General features: G+C 57.7%; 1 protein-coding gene across 2 annotated transcripts; it reads left to right on the top strand.

Annotated features, from left to right (window-relative positions):
• The first annotated feature begins 776 nt into the window (after positions 1–776).
• Positions 777–17,834, top strand: HDAC3 (histone deacetylase 3). 2 transcript variants are annotated; one of them, XM_054398974.1, is made up of 15 exons: positions 777–831; positions 1,075–1,157; positions 4,366–4,508; positions 7,083–7,164; positions 8,206–8,262; positions 8,354–8,409; positions 10,066–10,199; positions 11,146–11,226; positions 11,315–11,388; positions 11,755–11,819; positions 12,723–12,812; positions 12,919–12,977; positions 15,094–15,173; positions 15,596–15,753; positions 17,569–17,834. In XM_054398974.1, exons 1-15 carry the CDS (start codon positions 777–779, stop codon positions 17,636–17,638), a joined length of 1,287 nt encoding a protein of 428 aa, XP_054254949.1. In that variant the 3' UTR covers positions 17,639–17,834. The 2 variants fall into 2 exon arrangements, with proteins under 2 accessions (XP_054254949.1, XP_054254950.1); XM_054398975.1 differs by lacking the exons at positions 777–831; positions 1,075–1,157; positions 4,366–4,508; positions 7,083–7,164; positions 8,354–8,409 and having other exon boundaries at positions 8,246–8,262.
• The last annotated feature ends 2,977 nt before the right edge of the window (positions 17,835–20,811 follow it).

Genomic DNA, 20,811 nt, shown 5'->3' with positions numbered 1-20,811 from the left:
GCAGGACCTGCACCCTTAAGGGGTGGGATGTGGGGGTCTGTTTGGCCCAGTGACAAACCTGGATGGAAGGGAAAGAGTGGACTCCCAGCCAGCTTATTGCTGATCCCAGACTGGGAGGAGTGGCTGACCCCCCCCCCCCCCAAGCTGTGCTGCCATACAACAGACCTGGCCAGGCTGGAGAGTTGGGTGGAGGGAACCTCATGAGGTTCAACCAGGGCAGGTGTGGGGTCCTGCACCTGGGGAGGAACAACCTCCTGCACCAGTACAGGGGAGGGGTGACCTGCTGGGAAGCAGCGCTGCTGAGAAGGACCTGGGAGTGCTGGCGGACAACAGGCTCACCATGAGCCAGAAATGAGCTTTCATGGCCAAGAAGGTCAATGGGAACCTGGGGTGCACTAAGAAGAGTGTGGCCAGCAAGTCGAGGGACACTGGGAGCAGCTGGGAGTAACTGGAAACAGCTGGGGTAGGTGCTTTGGAGTAGGTGAGGGGCAGCAAGAGATGCCTGGAGGTAGCTGAAGTCGACGAGGGGCGCGGCCGTAGTGCTACAGGAGAGAATCCAGAGGGCAATGGAGCAGAGATCGGCGCCGAGGGTGGGCAGCAGGACCGCGGGGACGCCTCAGCGGCTATCGCCCCGCCCCCTTAGGCGGGCCCCGCCTCCACTCCACCGCCCCCTTTCTCCTACGTCATTCTGCGGCGACGTCGCTCCGCTAGCCGCGGTCGCGGCACAATGACGTAACCAGGGGCGCGCGGCGGCGGCGGGTCGCGGCCTGTCCGCCATGGCGAAGACCGTGGCCTATTTCTACGACCCGGACGTGGGCAACTTCCACTACGGTGCGCGCCAGGGCCGGGAAAGAAGTGGGGAGGGCGGCGGAGGGGCCGGGCCTGGCTCAGGGTGGGGGTTGGGCCGTGTCCGGCATGAGGCCGCTCCCCTCGCCTCGATCTGAGCCCGAGTGGGCCTGGGCGGAGGTTGCCTCGGGGGGGCTCGGCGCTAGGCCCGGCCTCGGAGGCTGGGGGTTGTTGCTGTTTGCTCCTTCCGCTAGCTCTGGTGACTCCCCAGTGTCGTTTCCCATCCAGGAGCGGGGCACCCCATGAAGCCGCATCGCCTGGCACTGACCCACAGCCTGGTCCTGCACTACGGCCTCTACAAGAAGATGATCGTAAGCGGCGCTGCTGGGAGTCTAACGGGGCTCCCCCCAACCCAGGCGGCGCGGGTAGAAAAGGCTGTGGCAGGTGGCTGCGGGCAGGCAGTTGCTGGCATGGGCATTTTAGATTTTGAGACATGTAAAGAGTTCCAGAGAGCTGTGCAGTGTCCTGCTGCCTCCAGTCATGATCTCACTATAAGCAAGACATTGAGTTGTGTGTCCAGAGAAGAGCAAGGAAGCTGGGGAAGGGTCTCGAAAACAGGGCTGGGGAGGAGCTGAGGGAACTGGGGTTGTTCAGCCTGGAGAAGAGGAGGCTGAGGGGAGACTTCATTGCTCTCTACAGCTCCCTGAGAGGAGGTTGGAGCCAGGTGGGGGTTGGGCTCTGCTCCCAAGGAACAAGTGACAGAATGAGAAGAAATTGCCTTGAATTGCCTAGGGGAGGGTTAGGTTGGAGATAAGGCAAAATTTCTTTGCTGCCAGAGTGGTCAGGGATTGGCAGAGGCTGCCCAGGGAGGTGGTGGAGTCCCCATGCCTGGAGGTGTTCAAGAGATGTGTGGCCATGGCACTTGGGAACAGGATTTAATGGCCATGGTGGTGTTGGACAGGATGGTCTTTGAGGGCTTTTCCAACCCAAACAATTATGTGATTCTATGATCCCATGCTAAGGCTTGGCCCCTCTTAGGTTCTTTTCAGCTTTCTTGTCTTGCTGCCTCTCCTTCAGCTCCCCTTTTGGACTTAATGATCTTAGAGATCTCTTCCAACCTGGCTGATTCTGTGACTTGTTGCAGCCCTGGCTTTCAGCAGTCTGAGCCCCCACCATACCCTCCCCCCAGAGCTGATCTGAAAGACCTCATCATTGTTTGTCAGCATCCTCTGTGTGTGCAGTGCTGAGCCTGGAGCTGCAGCAGTGCTGCTGGGCACCATGTGGGAAGTTTCTGTGTGGCACCTTCAAAGCAGGACCCTGTGAATGGGGTGGTCTTAGGGCAGTGAAGGTGAGAAAAACCACCTGGAGAGGTTTCTCATTCACCTGGATGCCTGAAGAGGGTTCACTGCTGTCTCCTGTGTGCTCAGTCATTGTCCAACCTGCTCTTCAAAGCTTTGGTTGCTCAAGCAGCCCAGGCCAGTTCTTGCTGTCAGATTTTTCTCTCCCTGCAATGCACTCTGTGTAAGCCTGATGAATCTGATCATTAGACACACACACAAAAAGAAACTGAACTCTTCCATCTGCTTTTGGGACCCAGGGAATGCCACTCTGAATGAGTGGGGCCACACTTTGGGACTCTCTTTCTCTCCCTTGGTGCCAGTGGGATTGAATTTTGCTGCTTTCCCTGGAATCCTGGTTTGGTTTTTTTGTTCCTCCCTGTTCTGGCAGCGTAGAAGCAAACCCAAAGCTCTCAGGAGTAACTTCTTGCCTCATTAGGCAAGACCAAGGCAGGAATGGTGAAAGTTTTCTACCCTTCTGCCCCTTTTGAGGTGGGTTTGCCCCTTTCAATGGGCAAGACCTGGCACCTCCAGCTGCCAGGGCCAACTTGTTTTGTCTCCTGCTGGCTTGTTCCCACTTTCAGTGCAGCAGGATTGCTCCTGAGCTGTTACAGACCGTTAAGCAATTTAATTATTCAATTAATTTGATTCCTGGGCTGCCTGGCATGGCTCCAGGTCATGCTCATCTGATCCAGAGGCTGCTATTGCTGTTGCCTATTGTCTCCACAGCCCAGGAGCTGTTTGGTGTGCCCTGAGGAAGGGCTGGACCAGAATGTTGTGGGAAACACAGGCTGCAGCTGCAGGCACTTCTGGTTTGATGAGGCTGTGTGGATGTGTTTCCATACAGGGAGTACTGGGACCAGTTCTGGGCTTCCCAGTTCAAGACAGGCAGCTACTGGGGAGAGTGCAGCTGGGGTGAGCAGCTGCTGTACTCAGCAGCTGGAGAGCACTCAGGGCATGGAGGAATCTTTGGGGCATTGTTTCTGCAGGGTTTTACTGGAAGTGTCTGAACTTCTGTGGGTAACTTCCCTACAGCTGGGGGTTCCATGCAGGAACAGCCAAAAGCAGCTTCTGGTGGCACACTGGGAAGGGGCAGATCTGTGTCTGAGCCAGGCAAGAGGCAGAGCTCTGCCTTACACCATGGTCTGGGCCTTGAAGCCCTTTTTGTGATGGTTAGATTTTCCACATCACACAGTCCCAGCATGGTGGGGGCTGGAAGGGAGCTCTGGAGCTCAGCCAGTCCAAGCCCCCTGCTCCAGCAGGGCACCCACAGCAGCTTGCCCAGCAGCACAATTCCCAGGGGGGGTTGGAAGCTCTCCACACAAGGACACTCCACAACCTCTCTGGCCAGCCTGCTCCAGCCCTCCAGCACCCTCACACCAAACAACTTTCTCCTCCTCTTCAGATGCAACCTCCTGGCTGCCACTTTGTGCCCCTTGCCCCTTGTGCTGTCCCTGGGCACCACTGAGCAGAGTCTGGCCCCAGCCTCTTGCCCCCCACAGCTCCTTTAGCTCTTGCTGAGCATTGCTCAGCTCCCCTCTGGGGCTGCTCTTCTGCAGGCTCTCAGCCCCAGGGCTCTCAGCCTTTGCTCCTTACAGAGCTGCTCCAGGCCCCTCAACCCTCTCTTTTCCAGTCTGAACACCTCCACCTCTCCCAGCCTGCTGGCTGTAAGAGTTCTCACAGATGTCATGCAGCCAAAGCAAACAGACAGGCTCAGAGGTTGTTAGGAGTTGGAAGGGATCTCCAAAGACCTTCCAGTCCAACCCCCCTGCCAGAGCAGGACCAGAGAATCCAGCACAGGTCACACAGGAACACATCCAGACAGGGCTGGAGAGGCTCCAGAGATGGAGACTCCACAACCTCTCTGGGCAGCCTGCTCCAGGGCTCTGTCACCCTCACAGTGCAGAAGTTCCTCCTCATGTTGAGGTGGAACCTCCTGTGCTGCAGTTTCCATCCATTGCCTCTTGTTCTGTCCCAGGGCACAACTGAGCAGAGCCTGTCCCTGTCCCCTCCCTCCTGACCCCCAGCCCTCAGCTATTGATAGACATTGAGCAGATCCCTCTCAGCCTTCTCCTCTCCAGACTCTCAGCCCCAGGGCTCTCAGCCTCTCCTCTCCAGGCAGTCTCCAGTCCCTTCAGCATCCTTGGAGCCCTCCCTTGGACTCTGTCCAGCAGATCCCTGTCCCTCCTGACCTGGGGAGCCCAGAGCTGGGTGGGAATTGACTTGGCTCTCTCCCTTGAAGGTCTTCAAGCCCTACCAGGCGTCCCAGCACGACATGTGCAGGTTCCACTCCGAGGACTACATCGACTTCCTGCAGAGAGTCAGCCCCAACAACATGCAGGGCTTCACCAAGAGCCTCAATGCCTTCAACGTGGGGGATGACTGGTGAGTGCTCTGTGCCCCCGAGGCCCAGCACCCAGCCTCTGGTGCCCCACAGTGTGGGCATGGAGCCTAGCTGGAGGCCTGTGTCTGGTGCAGACCCTCAGGGGTCAGGACCGGGGCCAGAGCTGTTCAATATATTAAGCAGGGACCTGGGTGAGGAGGGCACAGAGGGCACTGGCAGCAGGTTTGCTGGTGGCACAGAACTGGGAGCAGTGGTGCCACAGGAGGGCTGTGCTGCCATGCAGCCAGGCTTGGGCTGAGAGCTGGGCAGGGAGGAATGGAATGAAATCCACCAAGGGCAGGGGGAGAGTCTGGCACCTGGGAAAGAACAACCCCAGGGATCAGCACAGGTTGGGGACTGAGCTGCTGGAGAGAGGTGAAGGGGAAAAGGACCTCTGGGGTGTCCTGGTGGGTGGGAGGTTGGCCATGAGCCAGCAATGTGCTCTGGTGGCCAAGAAGGCCAAGGGCAGCCTGGGGTGGGTTAGAAGGGCTGTGGTGAGTAGGTCAAGAGAGGTTCTCCTCCCTCTCTACTCTGCCCTGCTGGAATATTGTGTCCAGTTCTGGGACCTTCAGTTCAAGAAGGACCTCAGGGACCTGCTTGAGAGAGTCCAGCACAGAGCCATGAAAATGCTGAAGGGAGTGGAAGATCTTCCTTAGGAGCAGAGCCTGAGGGAGCTGAGGGCTCTGGAGCTTGGAGAGGAGGAGCCTGAGAGGTGACCTCATTGCTGGGGATCAAGATGTGCAGGGTGAGGAGTGCCAGAGGCTGGAGCCAGGCTCTGCTGGGTGATGCCCAATGCCAGCACAAGGGGCAGTGGTGGAAGCTGAGGCAGAGCAAGTTCCATGGAAACAGGAGGAGAAGATTTTTTCCCCTCTGAGGGTGAGAGAGCCCTGGAAGAGGCTGCCCAAGGGGGTTGTGGAGTCTCCCTCTGTGGAGATACTCAAGACCTGCCTGGATGAGTTCCTGTGTGACCTGCTCCAGCTGACCCTGCTCTAGGACTGGATGAGCTTTCAAAGATCCCTTCCAGCCCCTAACATTCTGTGATTCTGTGGTGGCTCTGGGCATGAGTCAGCAGAGCTGCAGGACAGATTCTGGCAACCTTGGTGAGCCTTGGAGGCCTTGGAAATGATTCCTGAAGTCATAGAATCATAGAATGGGTTGGGCTGGAAGGGACCTCCAGAGGCCATCTAGTCAGCAGGGATATCCTCCACTTGGTCAGCTTGCTCAGAGCCTTGTGGAGCTTGACCTTAAATATCTCCAGGGACCTCCAGAGGCCCTTCAGCAGGGACATCCTCCACTAGATGAGGTTGCTCAGAGCCCTGTGGAGCTTGCCCTTGAATACCTCCAGGGGTGGGACCTCAGCTGAGTTCCCCATTGTGTTTGCACCACTGCACTTTACCACTTCTTCACCTGCTGGGCCTCCACGTGTTAGCAGCAGGGTAATCCCAGATGAGCTCTCACAGGGAAGGAGGTTTGGCCTCGCTCAGGGGATGGCACAGAATCCTAGGATTTGGTTAGGTTCAGGGTGGAGAAGACCTTAAAGATCATCAAGTCCAAGGCCTAGGCCAGTTGTGTTCCTGGCTTTGCTCTGAAGAAACAGAGGGGGTGAGTGTGTGGATGAGAAGATGCTGAGTGCCTGGAAAACTGCCTGGCAGAAAAGGACCTGAAGATGAGCTCAGGGTGTGCCCAGGTGGTCAAAAGGCCACCAGCAGCCTGGCCTGGATCAGCAATGGTGTGGCCAGCAGGAGCAGGGCAGGGATTGTCTCCCTGGATGCATCTCTGGGGAGGCCACACCTCAAATCCTGGGTTCAGTTTTGGATCCCTCACTCCAAGAGGGACATTGAGGAGCTGGAGAGGGTACAGAGAAGGGCAACAAAGCTGGGGAAGGGTCTGGAGAGCAGGGCTGGGGAGGAGCAGCTGAAGGAACTGGGGTTGTTCAGTGAGGAGAGAAGGAGGCTGAAAGGAGACCTCCTTGCTCTCTACAGCTCCCTCAAAGGTTGCAGTGAGGTGGGGGTTGGTTTCTTCTCCCAAGGAACAAGTGACAGGATGAGAGGAAAAGGCCTCAAGTTGCCCCAGGGGAAATTTAGGTTGACCTTGAGGAACAATTTCTTCCCCTTGAGGAACAATTTCTTCCCCTTGAGGAACAATTTCTTCCCCTTGAGGCTTGCCAAGGCCTGGCCCAGGCTTGCCCAGGGCAGTGGTGCAGTCCCCATCCCAGGAGGGGTTCACAGCTAAGGAGCTGTGGTGCTGAGGGTCATGGTTTGGTGGTGCCCAAGCAGTGCTGGGGTAAGGGTCAGACTGGATGATCTGAGAGGTCTTTCCCAACCTTGGTGGTGCTGAGCCATTGCTTTCTCTTCCAGCCCAGTGCTTCCAGGCCTCTTGGAGTTTTCTTCCCCTTGAGGCTTGCCCAGGGCAGTGGTGCAGTCCCCATCCCAGGAGGGGCTTCAGAGCTGGGTAGCTGTGGTGCTGAGGGTTATGGTTTAGTGGTGACCTGGCAGTGCTGGGGTAAGGGTTGAACTGGCTGATCTGAGAGGTCTTTCCCAACCCTGGTGGTGCTGAGCCATTGCTTTTTCTTCCAGCCCAGTGTTTCCAGGCCTCTTTGAGTTTTGCTCTCGCTACACCGGGGCCTCCCTGCAGGGAGCAACGCAGCTGAACAACAAGGTAACCCTGCTCTGGCCTCACAGCCACCAGCCAGCTGCTTCCCAGCTCAGGAGAGCCTCAGGGATTTGTTCTGTGGACAGGGACTGGAGCACTGCCCTGTGAGAGGAGCCCTGGGGGTGGTTAGTCTGGAGAGTAAAAGGCTGAGAGGGATCTGCTCAATGTCTATCAATAGCTGAGGGCTGGGGGTCAGGAGGCAGGGGACAGGGACAGGCTCTGCTCAGCTGCACCCTGGGATAGGCCAAGGGACAATGGATGGAAACTGCAGCACAGGAGGATCCACCTCAACATGAGGAGGAACTTCTGTACTGTGAGGGTCCCAGAGCCCTGGAGCAGGCTGCCCAGAGAGGTTGTGGAGTCTCCTTCTCTGGAGCCTTCCCAGCCCTGTCTGGATGTGTTCCTGTGTGACCTGTGCTGGATTCTCTGGGAGTTGGACTCAATGATCTTTGGAGATCCCTTCCAACCCCTAACACCCTGTGGGCACAAAGCTGTGGAACCCAGCTTGAGACCATTCCTGTGCAATCATTCAGGAGATGTTTAACCCAGAGGGAGGCAGAAGGGCCTCCTGCTGCACATCCCAAAGTCCTCTCAGCACTGTAAAAGAAACCTGAGGGCTTCAAACTGGCTGCTGGGAGACCACCAGGCCACTGCTGGGTAGAAATGCCCTGAAGGAGACCATGCAGAAGGTCTGAAGAAGGTTCCTCAGGGAACTATCCAAAATCCCCACAGGGCTTTGAGGCTGTTAGAGACCTGAGAAAGGTCTCAAGAGCATGAGGAGCAAGTGCAGGAACAAACTGTGCCTGCTGCTAGCTGGAGAGGGAGCAGTGGTGGTGGGAGGTGATTTTTGGTGGGAATGTAGAGCACAGAGCTAACCCAGATGGAACCAGGTCTGGGCTAAGAGTTGAGGTGAAGCTTTGGAAAGGCCTCCAGAGGAGAAGGAAAAGGCCAGAAAGGGGTCTGGGCAGGTTGCACTGGGGAAGGGGCTGCAAGGTTGTCACCACCTTGTCACCTTGAACTGGTTTGGTTTTTTTTCCTCTCTCCTAGATCTGTGACATTGCAATAAACTGGGCAGGAGGCCTGCACCATGCCAAGAAGTTTGAGGTAATGAAGCCACTCTAGGTGCTGCTGAGCCTTGGGGAGGCCCAGGGTCTGTGATGAGCCCTCTCTGATCCTGGTTTTCTCTCTGCTGCAGGCTTCTGGGTTCTGTTATGTGAATGACATAGTTATTGGCATCCTGGAGCTGCTCAAGTAAGGACATGGGGCAGGGGCACTGCTGCCCTGCCTGCTCTGCTGCTCTGCTCCTGCTCTCTGCTCTCTCTTTCCACCTTGCTTTCTAGAGTCCAGGAAGGCCAACAGCTTGGTTGTTGTCCTGGCTCCTCTGCAGGCACAAGAAGAGGGTTTTGAGAGTTACAGAATGGTGTGGGTGGGAAGGGAGCTCTGGAGCTCAGCCAGTCCAAGCCCCTGCTCCAGCAGGGCACCCACAGCAGCTTGCCCAGCAGCACAATGCCCAGGGGGGGTTGGAAGCTCTCCACACAAGGACACTCCACAACCTCTCTGGCCAGCCTGCTCCAGCCCTCCAGCACCCTCACACCAAACAACTTTCTCCTCCTCTTCAGATGGAGCCTCCTGGGTTCCACTTTGTGCCCCTTGTGCTGTCCCTGGGCACCACTGAGCAGAGTCTGGCCCCAGCCTCTTGCCCCCCACAGCTCCTTTAGCTCTTGCTGAGCATTGCTCAGCTCCCCTCTGGGGCTGCTCTTCTGCAGGCTCTCAGCCCCAGGGCTCTCAGCCTTTGCTCCTCACAGAGCTGCTCCAGGCCCCTTCTGGCTCCATCTGAAAGCCACCTACTGGAAATCTCTATTTCCCAGCAGAGCAGAAGATGTTTTGATGGTTGGGCCATGCATGGCTGTAGAAATGTTTTCCTTCCTAACCCATCTGATGTGCCCCAGCTCAGGTGGGCCAGGAGAGTTCTTCTGTCTGGCAGGTGGACATCAGTGGTGGCTTTCAGAACAGCAGTGTATAAATGAGGTGTGTGGGGAATAATAGAATCATAGAATGTCAGGGTTGGAAGGGGCCTCAAGGCTCAGCCAGTCCCAACCCCCTGCCATGGGCAGGGACACCTCACACCACAGCAGGTTGCTCACAGCCACATCCATCCTGGCTGCAAAAACCTCCAGGGATGAGGCTTCCACCACCTCCCTGGGCAACCTCTGCCAGGCTCTCACCACCCTCATGGGGAAGAATTTCTTCCTAACATCCAATCTGAATCTCCCCACTTCTACTTTTGCTCCATCCCCCCCAGTCCTGTCACTCCCTGACACCCTCAAAAGTCCCTCCCCAGCTTTCTTGGAGCCCCCTGCAGATCCTGGAAGGCCACAAGAAGGTCTCCTGGGAGCCTTCTCCTCTCCAGCCTGCACAACCCCAACTCTCTCAGGCTGTCTCCAGAGCAGAGCAGCTCCAGCCCTCTGCTCATCCTCATGGCCCTTCTCTGGACTGCTTCCAGCCCCTCCAGATCCTTCCTGGAACAGAGGCTCCAGAACTGGACCCAGATCTCCAGGTGTGGTCTCAGCAGAGTGGAGCAGAGGGGGAGAATCCCCTCCCTGGCCCTGCTGGCCACACTTCTCTTGCTGCAGCCCAGGCTCTCTTGGCTCACTGCTGGCTCCTGTTGAGCTTCTCATCCCCCAGCACCCCCAAGTCCTTTTCTTGGGGGCTGCTCTCCAGCCAGTCCCTGCCCAGCCTTTGTCTGTGCTTGGGATTGCCCTGACCCAGCTGCAGGACCTTGCACTTGGTCTCGTTGAACCTCATGAGGTTGTCATGGGCTCAGCTCTGCAGCCTGTCCAGGTCCCTCTGGATGGTGAGGTTGGTTGCAGTGCCTCTGCAGAGCTGTTTTCCTCCTGCCTTCAACAGGTACCACCCTCGTGTGCTCTACATTGACATCGACATCCACCACGGGGATGGGGTGCAGGAGGCCTTCTACTTGACTGACCGTGTCATGACTGTGTCCTTCCATAAGTATGGCAACTACTTCTTCCCTGGCACAGGTAGGTGTGGGCCCTGGCCCTGCCTCAGAGCCCTTGGGCAGCTCTGCAGCACTGTCAAGGTCTGAAATCACAGCTTCAGAGCTGCAGGGAGAAGTGATGGGGAAAGGGGCTTGGGAGAGAGTGACAGAAGGGACCTGGGAGATCATCTGCTCCAAGCCTCCACCATGGGCAGGGGCACTTCCCACCAGCCCAGGTGGCTCAAGGCCTCATCCAGCCTGTCCTTGAACACTTCCAGGAAGGAGGCATCCACAACCTCCCTAAGCAACCTCTTCTATGGATCCTATGCTCCTGCTCTGGCAGCGGGGTTGGACTGGAAGCTCTCCAGAGGTCCCTTCCCACCCGTAACATCCTGTGAGCCCTCAGAAAAGCAGTCCCTGGCTGCCCACGGTGCCAAGCAGAGCTCTCTGCTGGGCTGTGACTCTTAACTCCAAAGCTGGCACAGAGCAGACCTGTCCCAGGAGCATGGCCAGGACTCTGCTCCCCCCAAAAACTCCCCCGGGCTGTTCCCTGGGCCAGGCTCTGGAGCCTGCTGACCTCCCGCAGAGCCAGGCGAGCCTGCTGCCCCCTGGTGGCCAGGAGCGGCTCTGCACCGGCACCCAACCTCCCAGGCACCGACCCCGGACCCTCTCGAACTGTGACCCAGTGGCACCACGGGGACCAGCAGCACCACCTCTGCTGCAGCAGCCAGGCTGGATGAGGCCTTGAGCAAGCTGGGCTGGTGGGAGGTGTCCCTGCCCACGGCAGGGGGAGTGGAACTGGATGAGTTTTAAGCTCCCTTCCACCCCGACCCATTCTGTGAAAAGCAGGTGGAGAGGAACAGGAGTGCTTATTTGTGAGCAAGGGGGATCCCAGCTGGGTTAGGAGGTCTCAACCCAGACCAGGTGTAGCCTTCCTTGCCCCTGTGAAGGCTGAGAGCTGTTGTGACTCCTGCACTTTCCCTGGGCAGGTGACATGTACGAGGTGGGGGCCGAGAGTGGTCGCTACTACTGCCTCAATGTGCCCCTCCGAGATGGCATCGATGACCAAAGTAGGTGCTTCCTGCTGCTTCTCCTCCCCCAGCCCTTGGCTGCTCCCTCTCCTCCAGGGCCATCAGCAATGTTCCTGTCTCTCCCAAGGTTACAAACACCTCTTCCAGCCTGTCATTAACCAGGTGGTGGATTACTACCAGCCCACCTGCATTGTGCTGCAGGTAAGGAACTAAAGCTCTGCACGGCTCCATCCCTCTCAAAGCCTAAAGGCAGCTTCTGTCATAGAATTGGTTGGGTTGGAAAAGCCCTCTGAGATCAGCCAGTCCAACCAGCAACCCATCCCCACCATGGCCCCAAAGTGCCCTGGCCACAGGTTCCTTGAATACCTCCAGGGATGGGGACTCCACCACCTCCCTGGGCAGCCTGTGCCAAGACCTTCTGTTCTTGGGCAGTCAGAGTTGGTGTGTCCCAGTTGAGCTGCTGTCTGTCTGTACCCTTGGGTGAATGAGGGTGATCATGGGGTGGGGGACACTGCTGTGGCTCTGGAGATGACCAACATTTGAGGTTGATCTTTGTCTGTTCCCCAGTGCGGCGCCGACTCGCTGGGCTGCGACCGCTTGGGCTGCTTTAACCTCAGCATCAGAGGCCATGGGTGAGTGCAGCGGGGCTGGGCTTGGAGCACTTGGGTTGAATCAGAATCATTAAGTTTGGGCAAGACCTCTGAGATCATCCAGTCTGACCCTTACCCCAGCACTGCCAGGTCACCACTGAACCATGGCCCTCGGCACCACAGCTACACAGCTCTCAAACCCCTCCAGGGATGGAGACTCCACCGCTGCCTTGGGTGGCCTGGGCCAGGCCTTGCCAACCCTCAAGGGGAAGAAATTGTTCCTCATGGCCAACCTAAACCTCCCCTGGGGCAACTTGAGGCCTTTTTCTCTTGTCCTGTCACTTGTTCCTTGAGAGAAGAGCCCAACCCCTACCTGGCTGCAATCTCCTTTCAGGGAGTTGTAGAGACCCAGAAGGTTTCCCTCAGCCTCTTCTTCTCCAGACCAAACACCCCCAGTTCCCTCAGCTGCTTCCTCCCCAGCCCTGTTCTCCAGACCTTTCCCCAGCTTTGGTGCCCTTCTCTGGACATTCTCCAGCCTCTCAATGTTCTTCTTGAAGTGAGGGCCCAGAACTGAACCCAGCACTCAAGGTATGACCTCACCAGTGCCCAGCACAGAGGGACAATCCCTGCCCTGCTCCTCTGGCTAGTGTTGAAAGATCATCCTTTAATCCGAAGGACTCTGAGCCCTCTGCTGTGGGGTTTGAGGTTTGCCTTCAGCCTTCCAGCAGCCACCAGCAGGTTTTTGGTTGGGTTTTTATCTCTTGCCTGCCAGGAGGGGATCTCAGAGCAAGGCCTGCAGCCACTGGCGGAGGAGCAATTGATGTTGTAGCTCCTGGGTGAAAGCTGTCACCTGCAGGTCTATCACCCCAGCAGTGGTGGTGTTGGGTGGCATTGGTGGATGTCCACCACAGCTGACAGCTCTGGCACCTTTGTTGGCCTTTCTAGGGAGTGTGTGGAGTATGTGAAGAGCTTCAACATCCCCTTGCTGGTGCTGGGAGGAGGTGGCTACACGGTGCGCAACGTGGCACGGTGCTGGTGAGTCTCTCCTGCTGCCTTGGAGGTAGGCAGCAGCTGTGGGCTTTGTCCCAGTGGCACCACGTAGCTCTCTCTGGTCTGATCTCCTCTCACTCCACCTTTGCAGGACTTATGAGACCTCCTTGCTGGTAGATGAAGCCATAAGTGAAGAGCTGCCCTACAGCGGTGAGTTGGAGTTGGCTCTTTGCCTCTCTTAGCTGAGCTCAGATGTTTGATGTCAGCTGAACAAAGTAGGGGATTGGTTTGGGTGGAAAAGACCTCAAAGATCATTGAGTCCAGCCCCACCATGGCCATCAAACCATGGCCACACATTCCTTGAACACCTTCAGGGATGGGCACTCCACCACCTCCCTGGGCAGCCTGTGCCAATCCCTGACCACTCCTGCAGGAAGAAATATTTCCTCATCTCCAACCTAACCTTCCCCTGGTGAAGTTTAAGCCACATTTGTACTCCTCATTTCCCAGAGATAAGATCAGGGCTGAGGTGACAGCACTGTCTGATCTCAGAGATGCCCTTAGTCATCTCCTGCCACCTGCTTGGAGATGTTGCTGGGCAGCCACACCCTTCCTGGGTCATGCAGCACTGACATGGAATGGCTCAGGTTGGAAAGGACCTCAGAGATCATCTCCTCCAAACCCCTGCCATGCCCAGGGACACCTCTCAATTTGCCTTGGTTGCCCAAGGCCTCATCTAACCTGGTCTTGAGCACCTCCAGGGAGGAGGAATCCACAGCCTCCCTGGGCAGCCTGTTCCAGAGTCTCATCACCCTTGTACTGAAGAACTTCTTCCTCAGCTCCAGTCTAACCCTGCTCTGCCTCAGCTTCAAACCATTCCCCCTTGACCTGTCCCTAGACACCCTCAGGAAAAGTCATAGAATGATAGAATCAGTCAGGGTGGGAAGGGACCACAAGGCTCAGCCAGTTCCAACCCCCCTGCCATGGGCAGGGACACCTCACACTACAGCAGGCTGGCCAGAGCCTCATCCAGCCTGGCCTTAAACACCTCCAGGGATGGAGCCTCAACCACCTCCCTGCACAACCCATTCCAGGCTCTCACCACCCTCATGGGGAAGTCCCTCTGCAGCCTTCCTGGAGGATCCCTTCAGGTATTGAAAGGTAGCCTTAAGGTGCCCCCTGGAGTCTTCCCTTCTCCAGGCTGAGCCACCCCAGCTCTCTCAGCCTCTCCTCATAGCAGAGGTGCTCCAGCCCTCCTCTGGACTCTTAACTTTGGGTTGTTTCCTGTTCAGTGACCTCAGCATGGCTTTGGTGACTCTGTTGTCATGGAATCCCAGGCTGGGAGTGACCTCAAGGATCATTTGGGCCAAGCTTTTTTGGCAAAAGATTGGTCTAGACAGGCTGGCCAGGGAGGTGGTGGAGTCCTCATCCCTGGAGGGGTTTCAAAGCCATGGAGATGTGGTGCTGAGGGACCTGGTTTGGTGGTGACCTGGCAGTGCTGGGGTAATGGTTGGACCTGATGAGCTTAGAAGTCCCTTCCAACAGAGACAGTTCTGTGATTCCATGATCCTGTATCATCTGTCCCACTTGGTTTGGTGTCAGCAGCTATGCTGATGGGATGTTTATAGGTCAAGGGAGGTTCTTCTCCCCTCTGCTTTGCCCTGGTGAGGCCACAGCTGGAGTCCTGGGTCCAGTTCTGGGCTCCCCAGTTCAGGAGAGACAGAGAACTGCTGGAGAGAGTCCAGAGGAGGCTACAAAGCTGCTGAGGGGCCTGGAGCAGCTCTGTGAGGAGCAAAGGCTGAGAGCCCTGGGGCTGAGAGCCTGCAGAAGAGCAGCCCCAGAGGGCAGCTGAGCAATGCTCAGCAAGAGCTAAAGGAGCTATGGGGGGCAAGAGGCTGGGGCCAGACTCTGCTCAGTGGTGCCCAGGGACAGCACAAGGGGCAAGGGACACAAAGTGGCAGCCAGGAGGTTGCATCTGAAGAGGAGGAGAAAGTTGTTTGGTGTGAGGGTGCTGGAGGGCTGGAGCAGGCTGGCCAGAGAGGTTGTGGAGTGTCCTTGTGTGGAGAGCTTCCAACCCCCCCTGGGCATTGTGCTGCTGGGCAAGCTGCTGTGGGTGCCCTGCTGGAGCAGGGGCTTGGGCTGGCTGAGCTCCAGAGCTCCCTTCCACCCCACCATGCTGGGATGCTGTGCTGTAGTTCCTGATGGTCTGAGGGCTGTGCTTTTGGGGGTCTGGTCCCTCCTGGTGTGGTGTGGTCCAGCTCTGCTCCCCAGAGAGCAGTGCTGGCTCCTCAGGCTCCCTGCTGTGACTCTGCTCCTTCCACCTCAGAGTACTTCGAGTACTTCGCCCCAGACTTCACTCTGCATCCTGATGTCAGCACCAGGATTGAGAACCAGAACTCCAGGCAGGTGAGTCCCTGCAGCCTTTGTCCAAGGTCCAGCTATGTGCTGTGATGCTTTGATGTTTGATGCTGTGCCCTCTGAAGCCTGATGGATCCCAGCCAAGGAGTTCTTGGAAGGGCAAAAAAAATAAGGCCAAAACCCAAGCAGGAGCTTTTCCTCTGAGGTCATAGAATGGTCTGGGTTGGAAGAGACCTCCAAAGGTCATCCAGTCCAACCCCCTCTGCACTCAGCAGGAGCATCCTCAACCAGATCAGGTTGCCCAGAGCCCTGTTGAGCCTCACCTCTTAAATATCTCCAAGGATGGGACCTCAACCACCTCCCTGTGCAACCTGTTGGCAGTGTTCCAGCAGCCTCATGCTACAGAACGTGTTCAGAAGGTGGTGTAGCAGCTGAGGACCTTGCTGCTTGTGCCTTTGTTGTCTGTGCAGTACTTGGATCAGATCAGGCAGACCATCTTTGAGAACCTGAAGATGCTGAACCATGCTCCCAGCGTGCAGATCCACGACGTGCCCTCCGACCTGCTCAGCTACGACCGCGCCGACGAGCCCGACCCCGAGGAGAGAGGCTCTGAGGAGAACTACAGCAGGTACCACACAGGCCAGGGGCCAGGCCAGAAGGCACCTCCACAGCTCACCCAGCCCAACCCCCCCTGCACTCAGCAGGGACGTCCCCAGCTAGATCAGGTTGCCCAGAGCCCTGTCCAGCCTCACCTTGAGTATCTCTGGGGATGGATCCTCAGCCACCTCCCTGGGCAGCCTGTTGCAGTGTTCCAGCAGCCTCATACTGAAGAACTTCTTCCTGATAGCCAATCTAAATCTGCCCTTCTCCAGTTTGATCCCTGAGGTCCCTTCCAGCCCTGACAGTTCTGTGATTCTCTGATCTCCAGAGCTGGAGCCTCAATCACCTCCCTGGGCAACCTCTTCCAGTGTTCCACCACCCTCCTGGTGCAGAACTTGTTCCTCACATCCAATCTCAATCTGCTCTGCTCTCATTCCAAACCATTGTCCCTGCTCCTGTCCCTGCAGGCCTTTGCAAACAGTCTCTCTGCAGCCTTCCTGTAGCCTCCTTCAGGTACTGGAAGCTGCTCTAAGGTCTCCCTGGAGCCTCCTCCTCTCCAGGCTGAACACCCCCAGCTCCCTCAGCCTGGCCTCAGAGCAGAGCTGCTCCAACCCCCTGAGCATTCCATGGCCTCCTCTGGACCCTCTCCATCAGCTCCAGGTCCTTCCTGTGCTGAGGGCTCCAGAGCTGCACACAGTGCTCCAGGTGAGGTCTCAGCAGAGCCAAGTGGCAGAATCACCTCTCAGGCTCTGCAGGCAATGCTGCTTTGGATGCAGCCCAGGCTGGGATCTGCCTTCTGTGCTGCAAGCTCCCCCTGCCTGCTCCTGGCCAGCTTCTCCCCCACCAGCACCCCCAAGGCCTTCTCCTCAGGGCTGCTTTCTGTCACCTCATCCCCAAGATGTTCTTCTGAAGAAAGGGAGCTTCCCTTTGGTCCCTGCTGGGGTGGTGGTCACTGGGGACCACCTATCTCCTACAGCAGACTCTAAGCCACTTCCAAGTGAGTTCTTAGTTACCCAGAGAAGGACCTGAGAGTGCTGGTGGGCAGCAAGTTCCCCATGAGCCAGAAATGTGTCTTCATGGCCAAGGCGGTCAATGGCCTCCTGGGATGTATTTTAGAAGAGTGTGGGCAGTAGGTTGTGTGAGCTTCTCCTTTTCCTCTGCTTTGCCCTGCTGAGGCCACAGCTGCAGTCCTGGGTCCAGTTCTGGGCTCCCCAGTTCAGGAGAGACAGGGAACTGCTGGAGAGAGTCCAGAGGAGGCTACAAAGCTGCTGAGGGGCCTGGAACAGCTCTGTGAGGAGCAAAGGCTGAAAGCCCTGGGGCTGAGAGCCTGCAGAAGAGCAGCCACAGAGGGCAGCTGAGCAATGCTCAGCAAGAGCTAAAGGAGCTGTGGGGGGCAAGAGGCTGGGGCCAGACTCTGCTCAGTGGTGCCCAGGGACAGCACAAGGGGCAAGCAAGGGGCACAAACTGGAACCCAGGAGGTTGCATCTGAAGAGAAAGTTGTTTGTTGTGAGGGTGCTGGAGGGCTGGAGCAGGCTGGCCAGAGAGGTTGTGGAGTGTCCTTGTGTGGAGAGCTTCCAACCCCCCCTGGGCATTGTGCTGCTGGGCAAGCTGCTGTGGGTGCCCTGCTGGAGCAGGGGGCTTGGACTGGCTGAGCTCCAGAGCTCCCTTCCCAACCCTACCATGATGACCTTCTGGGAGTCTCCGCTTTTAGCCAGAGACCCTCTCCCTGGGGTGTTGGTGTGTAGGCCATCTCCTGACCTTCAGCAGCATGTCCCAGGTGTTCTCCTCTGGCCCAGGGGTGCCCAGGGCTCTCCTCACTCCTCTTGGTTGTCTTCCCCTCCAGGCCTGAAGCTGCCAACGAGTTCTATGACGGCGACCACGACAACGACAAAGAGAGCGACGTTGAGATCTGAGGGCACTGCTGTGGGCTCTGCCCCCTGAGGAGGTCCCACACTGGCCATGGGTGCTTGGAGCAGGCAGCTGGGCCCTGCAGGAGCCAGTCAGCCCTCCCTTTTGTATCTGACTGCAGGTGGTGGCAGCAGGAACACCACCACCACCACCAGAGCTGGTCTCTGCTACCCGGAGAGGCAGAGAGCAGTGAAACCTTTGTCCTCGACCTCCCACCCTGTGGCACGGTGCCAGCTGGCACTGCTCTGGGAAGTGGCAGTTCCAAGCAGCACTGCAATCTGTGCTGCATCCTGTCTGGCAGCTGTGCCACCCAGAGCCTTCAGCCACCTCCTGTAACTCCCATCCAGGCTTCTGCCAGCGAGGTGGGACCTGGTCAGGCTGTCCCTACCCTCTCTGCCACTCTTCAGCAGCAACACCCAACCCCTCCCGCTCACCCCAGCCCCCTGCTCAGCTCCCCAGCAACTCTCCTCTGAAGCCTGCACTGGAGAGTTGCTTCCTGACATCCCTTCTAACCTCCTGATGCTGCACAGCTGGAGGAAGACCACCTGAGGAGCCAAGGCCTGGTGTGGGATAGGGATTGGGTGCATCCCTGGAGTGGGGAGCAGGGACGCAGGAGCTCTGCAGGGCCTCATGATGCTCATTCCCCTCCATGCTCAGTTTTGTGTTCCCAGATCAGTTCCACAACACCTTGAGGAGTTGGACCCAACTCCCCTGCTCTCTGGGAGGCCAGAAGCCCTCTGAAGCAGAGGTCTGGCTGCCAGGCACCTCTGAGGTAGCTTCCAGCTGTGGTTGCCAAGGTCCTGCCTGGCCCCTCTGTTAGCAAGAGGCCAGGGCTGCTGCTGGGAGCAGAAACCATTCCCTTCTGATGGTACTTTCTCCTCCCTGACCATCTCCCCTTGCCCTCACACAGCAGGGGCCTTCCAATGCCCATCTCCTGCCTTCTTGCTGCTCCATCCCCTGGTCCCTGTAACGGTTCTGAGGGTGCTGAGGGGAGGTGGGAGGGTTTCAGCCTCTGGCTGTCTTCTGCTGGGGTTGTTTACTGGTGGCTTTGACCATTAAAGGAAGAGGCAGTATTTTTCTTACCTGACCTGGTGGTTGGCTCTTCTGTGGCTTCTGTCGTCCCAAGCCTGGAGAACACCACCAGAAGGGCAGTGTCCTTCTGCATCTGAGTGGAGGGCAGTCAGCTCCTTGAAGTGTACCCTGATGAGTCTTCAGCCTCAGTGCACCATGAGCAGAGCCCTGAATTCCCTTACCAGAGGACAACTTCAGTGGTGGAGGCTCCTGCTCATGCTTCTGAGTCCAGTGAAAGCTCTGCAAGAAGCTTTAAGGGCTGATTCCAGAGGCGTCTGCTGCAGTGGTTTTTAATCTCCAAGCTCTGACCTCCTGTGACCTCATGGTGCCTTGGACTTGCAGCTTCAATCAGAGTCTGCTCCTTGCAGCTTCATTTTGATAGATTCACAGAGTGGGTTGGGTTGGAAGGGACCTTTGAGATCAGCCAGTTCCAACTCCCCTTAGACCAAGATCCTCAAGGCCTCATCCAGCCTGGCCTTGAACACCTCCAGGCAGGAGGCAGCCACAGCTTCCCTGGGCAACCTGTGCCAGTGTCTCCCCACCCTCACTGCAAAGACTTCCTTCCTCAGCTCCAGTCTCAATCTCCCCTCTCCCAGCTCAAAGCCATTGTCCCTCCTCCTGTCATTCCCAGCCCTTGCCCAAAGTCCCTCCACAGCTCTCCTGGAACCCCTTCAGGTACTGGAAGGCTGCTTTGAGGTCTCCCTGGAGCCTTCTTGTCTGAACAGCCCCAACTCTCCCAGCCTGTCCCCACAGGGGAGGTTCTGCAGCCCTCTGATCATTGTGGCCTCCTCTGGACCCTCTCCAGCAGCTCCAGGTCCTTCTTGTGCTGGGGGCCCCAGCACTGGAGGCAGTGCTGCAGGAGGGGTCTGAGCAGAGCAGAGGGCAGCATCCCCTCCCTGTGCTGCTGCTCTCCCTGCTCTGGATGCAGCTCAGCACACAGCTGCCTGCTGGGCTGCCAGGGACCACTGCTGGCTCCTGTCACCAACTGACACCCCCGAGGCCTTCTCCTCAACTTGTCAGTGATGAGCAGCTCTGTGAGGAGCAAAGGCTGAGAGCCCTGGGGGTGGCGGAGCCTGGAGAAGCGCAGCCCCAGCGGGAGTCTGATCAATGCTCTGCAAGAGCTAAAGGGTGGAGGGCAAGAGGCTGGGGTCAGACTCTTGCCAGTGGTGCCCAGGGACAGGACAGGGGGCAAGGGGCACAAAGTGGAAGCCAGGAGGTTCCATCTAGACAGGAGGAGGAACCCAAAGCAGGTAGGCGGAGAGGCTGGGGCAGAGATCTGGGGGTTAGAGCCGGGGGGGGTTTTCTTCTTTCCCTGTTTTTTTCTTGCTTTATTCTCCTGTTCTCCAGCCCCCCCCCATCCAGCCGGCGGCTTCTAGGACCCAGGGGAGACTCTCCGCGACCTGTGGGCGGGTCCTGGAGCGCTGTGGGTGTGGCTATATCATTAATATTCATGAGGCAGCCTCGCTGCCTGCGCGGGCTCTCGGCGGCGGCTGCGGTGAACGCGGTGGGGCTGGGGGGTCTCGGGAGGTCCCGGGGGGCCCCAGGGGGCTATCGGGTGGTCCCGGGGGCTCCTGGAGGCTCCCGGCATGGTTCTGGGGTGGGGATTCTCGAGGTGTTCCCGGCGGGATCGGGTCCGCGGCTCCTCCTGCCCTGGCTCCGGGGTTCCCTCCGGCTTCTCTCGCGCCTCCAGCTCTTGGAAGAGCCTCGAAACCACCCCGTAAGTGATGTCCGATGGGTAGCAAAGCAGGTTGTTGGGTTATCTGGGGGTTAATCTGGGGGACCTGGGGGGGTTTCAGGGCTGTTCGGGTGTCCGGTGTGTAGCTACGGGACTTGAGACCTGCGGCTCTGCTTTCCTTCCTGCGAAATAATTCTGGTTCTCCTCTCAGTGTTTTCGTGTTCCCCTCAAATGTCCAATTCCAGGAGCCCCCCAGGGCCGCTGAGCTCAGCCCTCGGTGATGCTCCGTTGGGATCACTCCTCGCCCCCGGGCTCTCCAGATCTCTGCGCACCCCAAGCTGGGCTTCGGGAGCTGCTCGGATTCCCGATGACAGCTCCCGGCTGCTGGTTAGGCTGAAAAAATCCACCCCTGGAAGGTCATCGAACATCCAC

The sequence above is a fragment of the Indicator indicator genome, unplaced genomic scaffold (assembly GCF_027791375.1).
Source record: "Indicator indicator isolate 239-I01 unplaced genomic scaffold, UM_Iind_1.1 iindUn_scaffold_215, whole genome shotgun sequence".
Taxonomy (NCBI): domain Eukaryota; kingdom Metazoa; phylum Chordata; class Aves; order Piciformes; family Indicatoridae; genus Indicator; species Indicator indicator.
Note: the sequence above shows the minus strand (reverse complement) of the source record. Positions and strands in the feature narration are given on the sequence as shown.

What these genes read in the sequence shown, in the direction of transcription:
- HDAC3 (XM_054398974.1), top strand. Translation starts at nt 777, where the DNA reads ATGGCGAAGACCGTGGCCTATTTCTACGACCCGGACGTGGGCAACTTC. An exon ending in CGTGGGCAACTTCCACTACG is followed by an intron (nt 832 to 1,074) that starts GTGCGCGCCAGG and finishes TTTCCCATCCAG; the next exon opens with GAGCGGGGCACCCCATGAAG. An exon ending in AGAACCAGAACTCCAGGCAG is followed by an intron (nt 15,174 to 15,595) that starts GTGAGTCCCTGC and finishes TTGTCTGTGCAG; the next exon opens with TACTTGGATCAGATCAGGCA.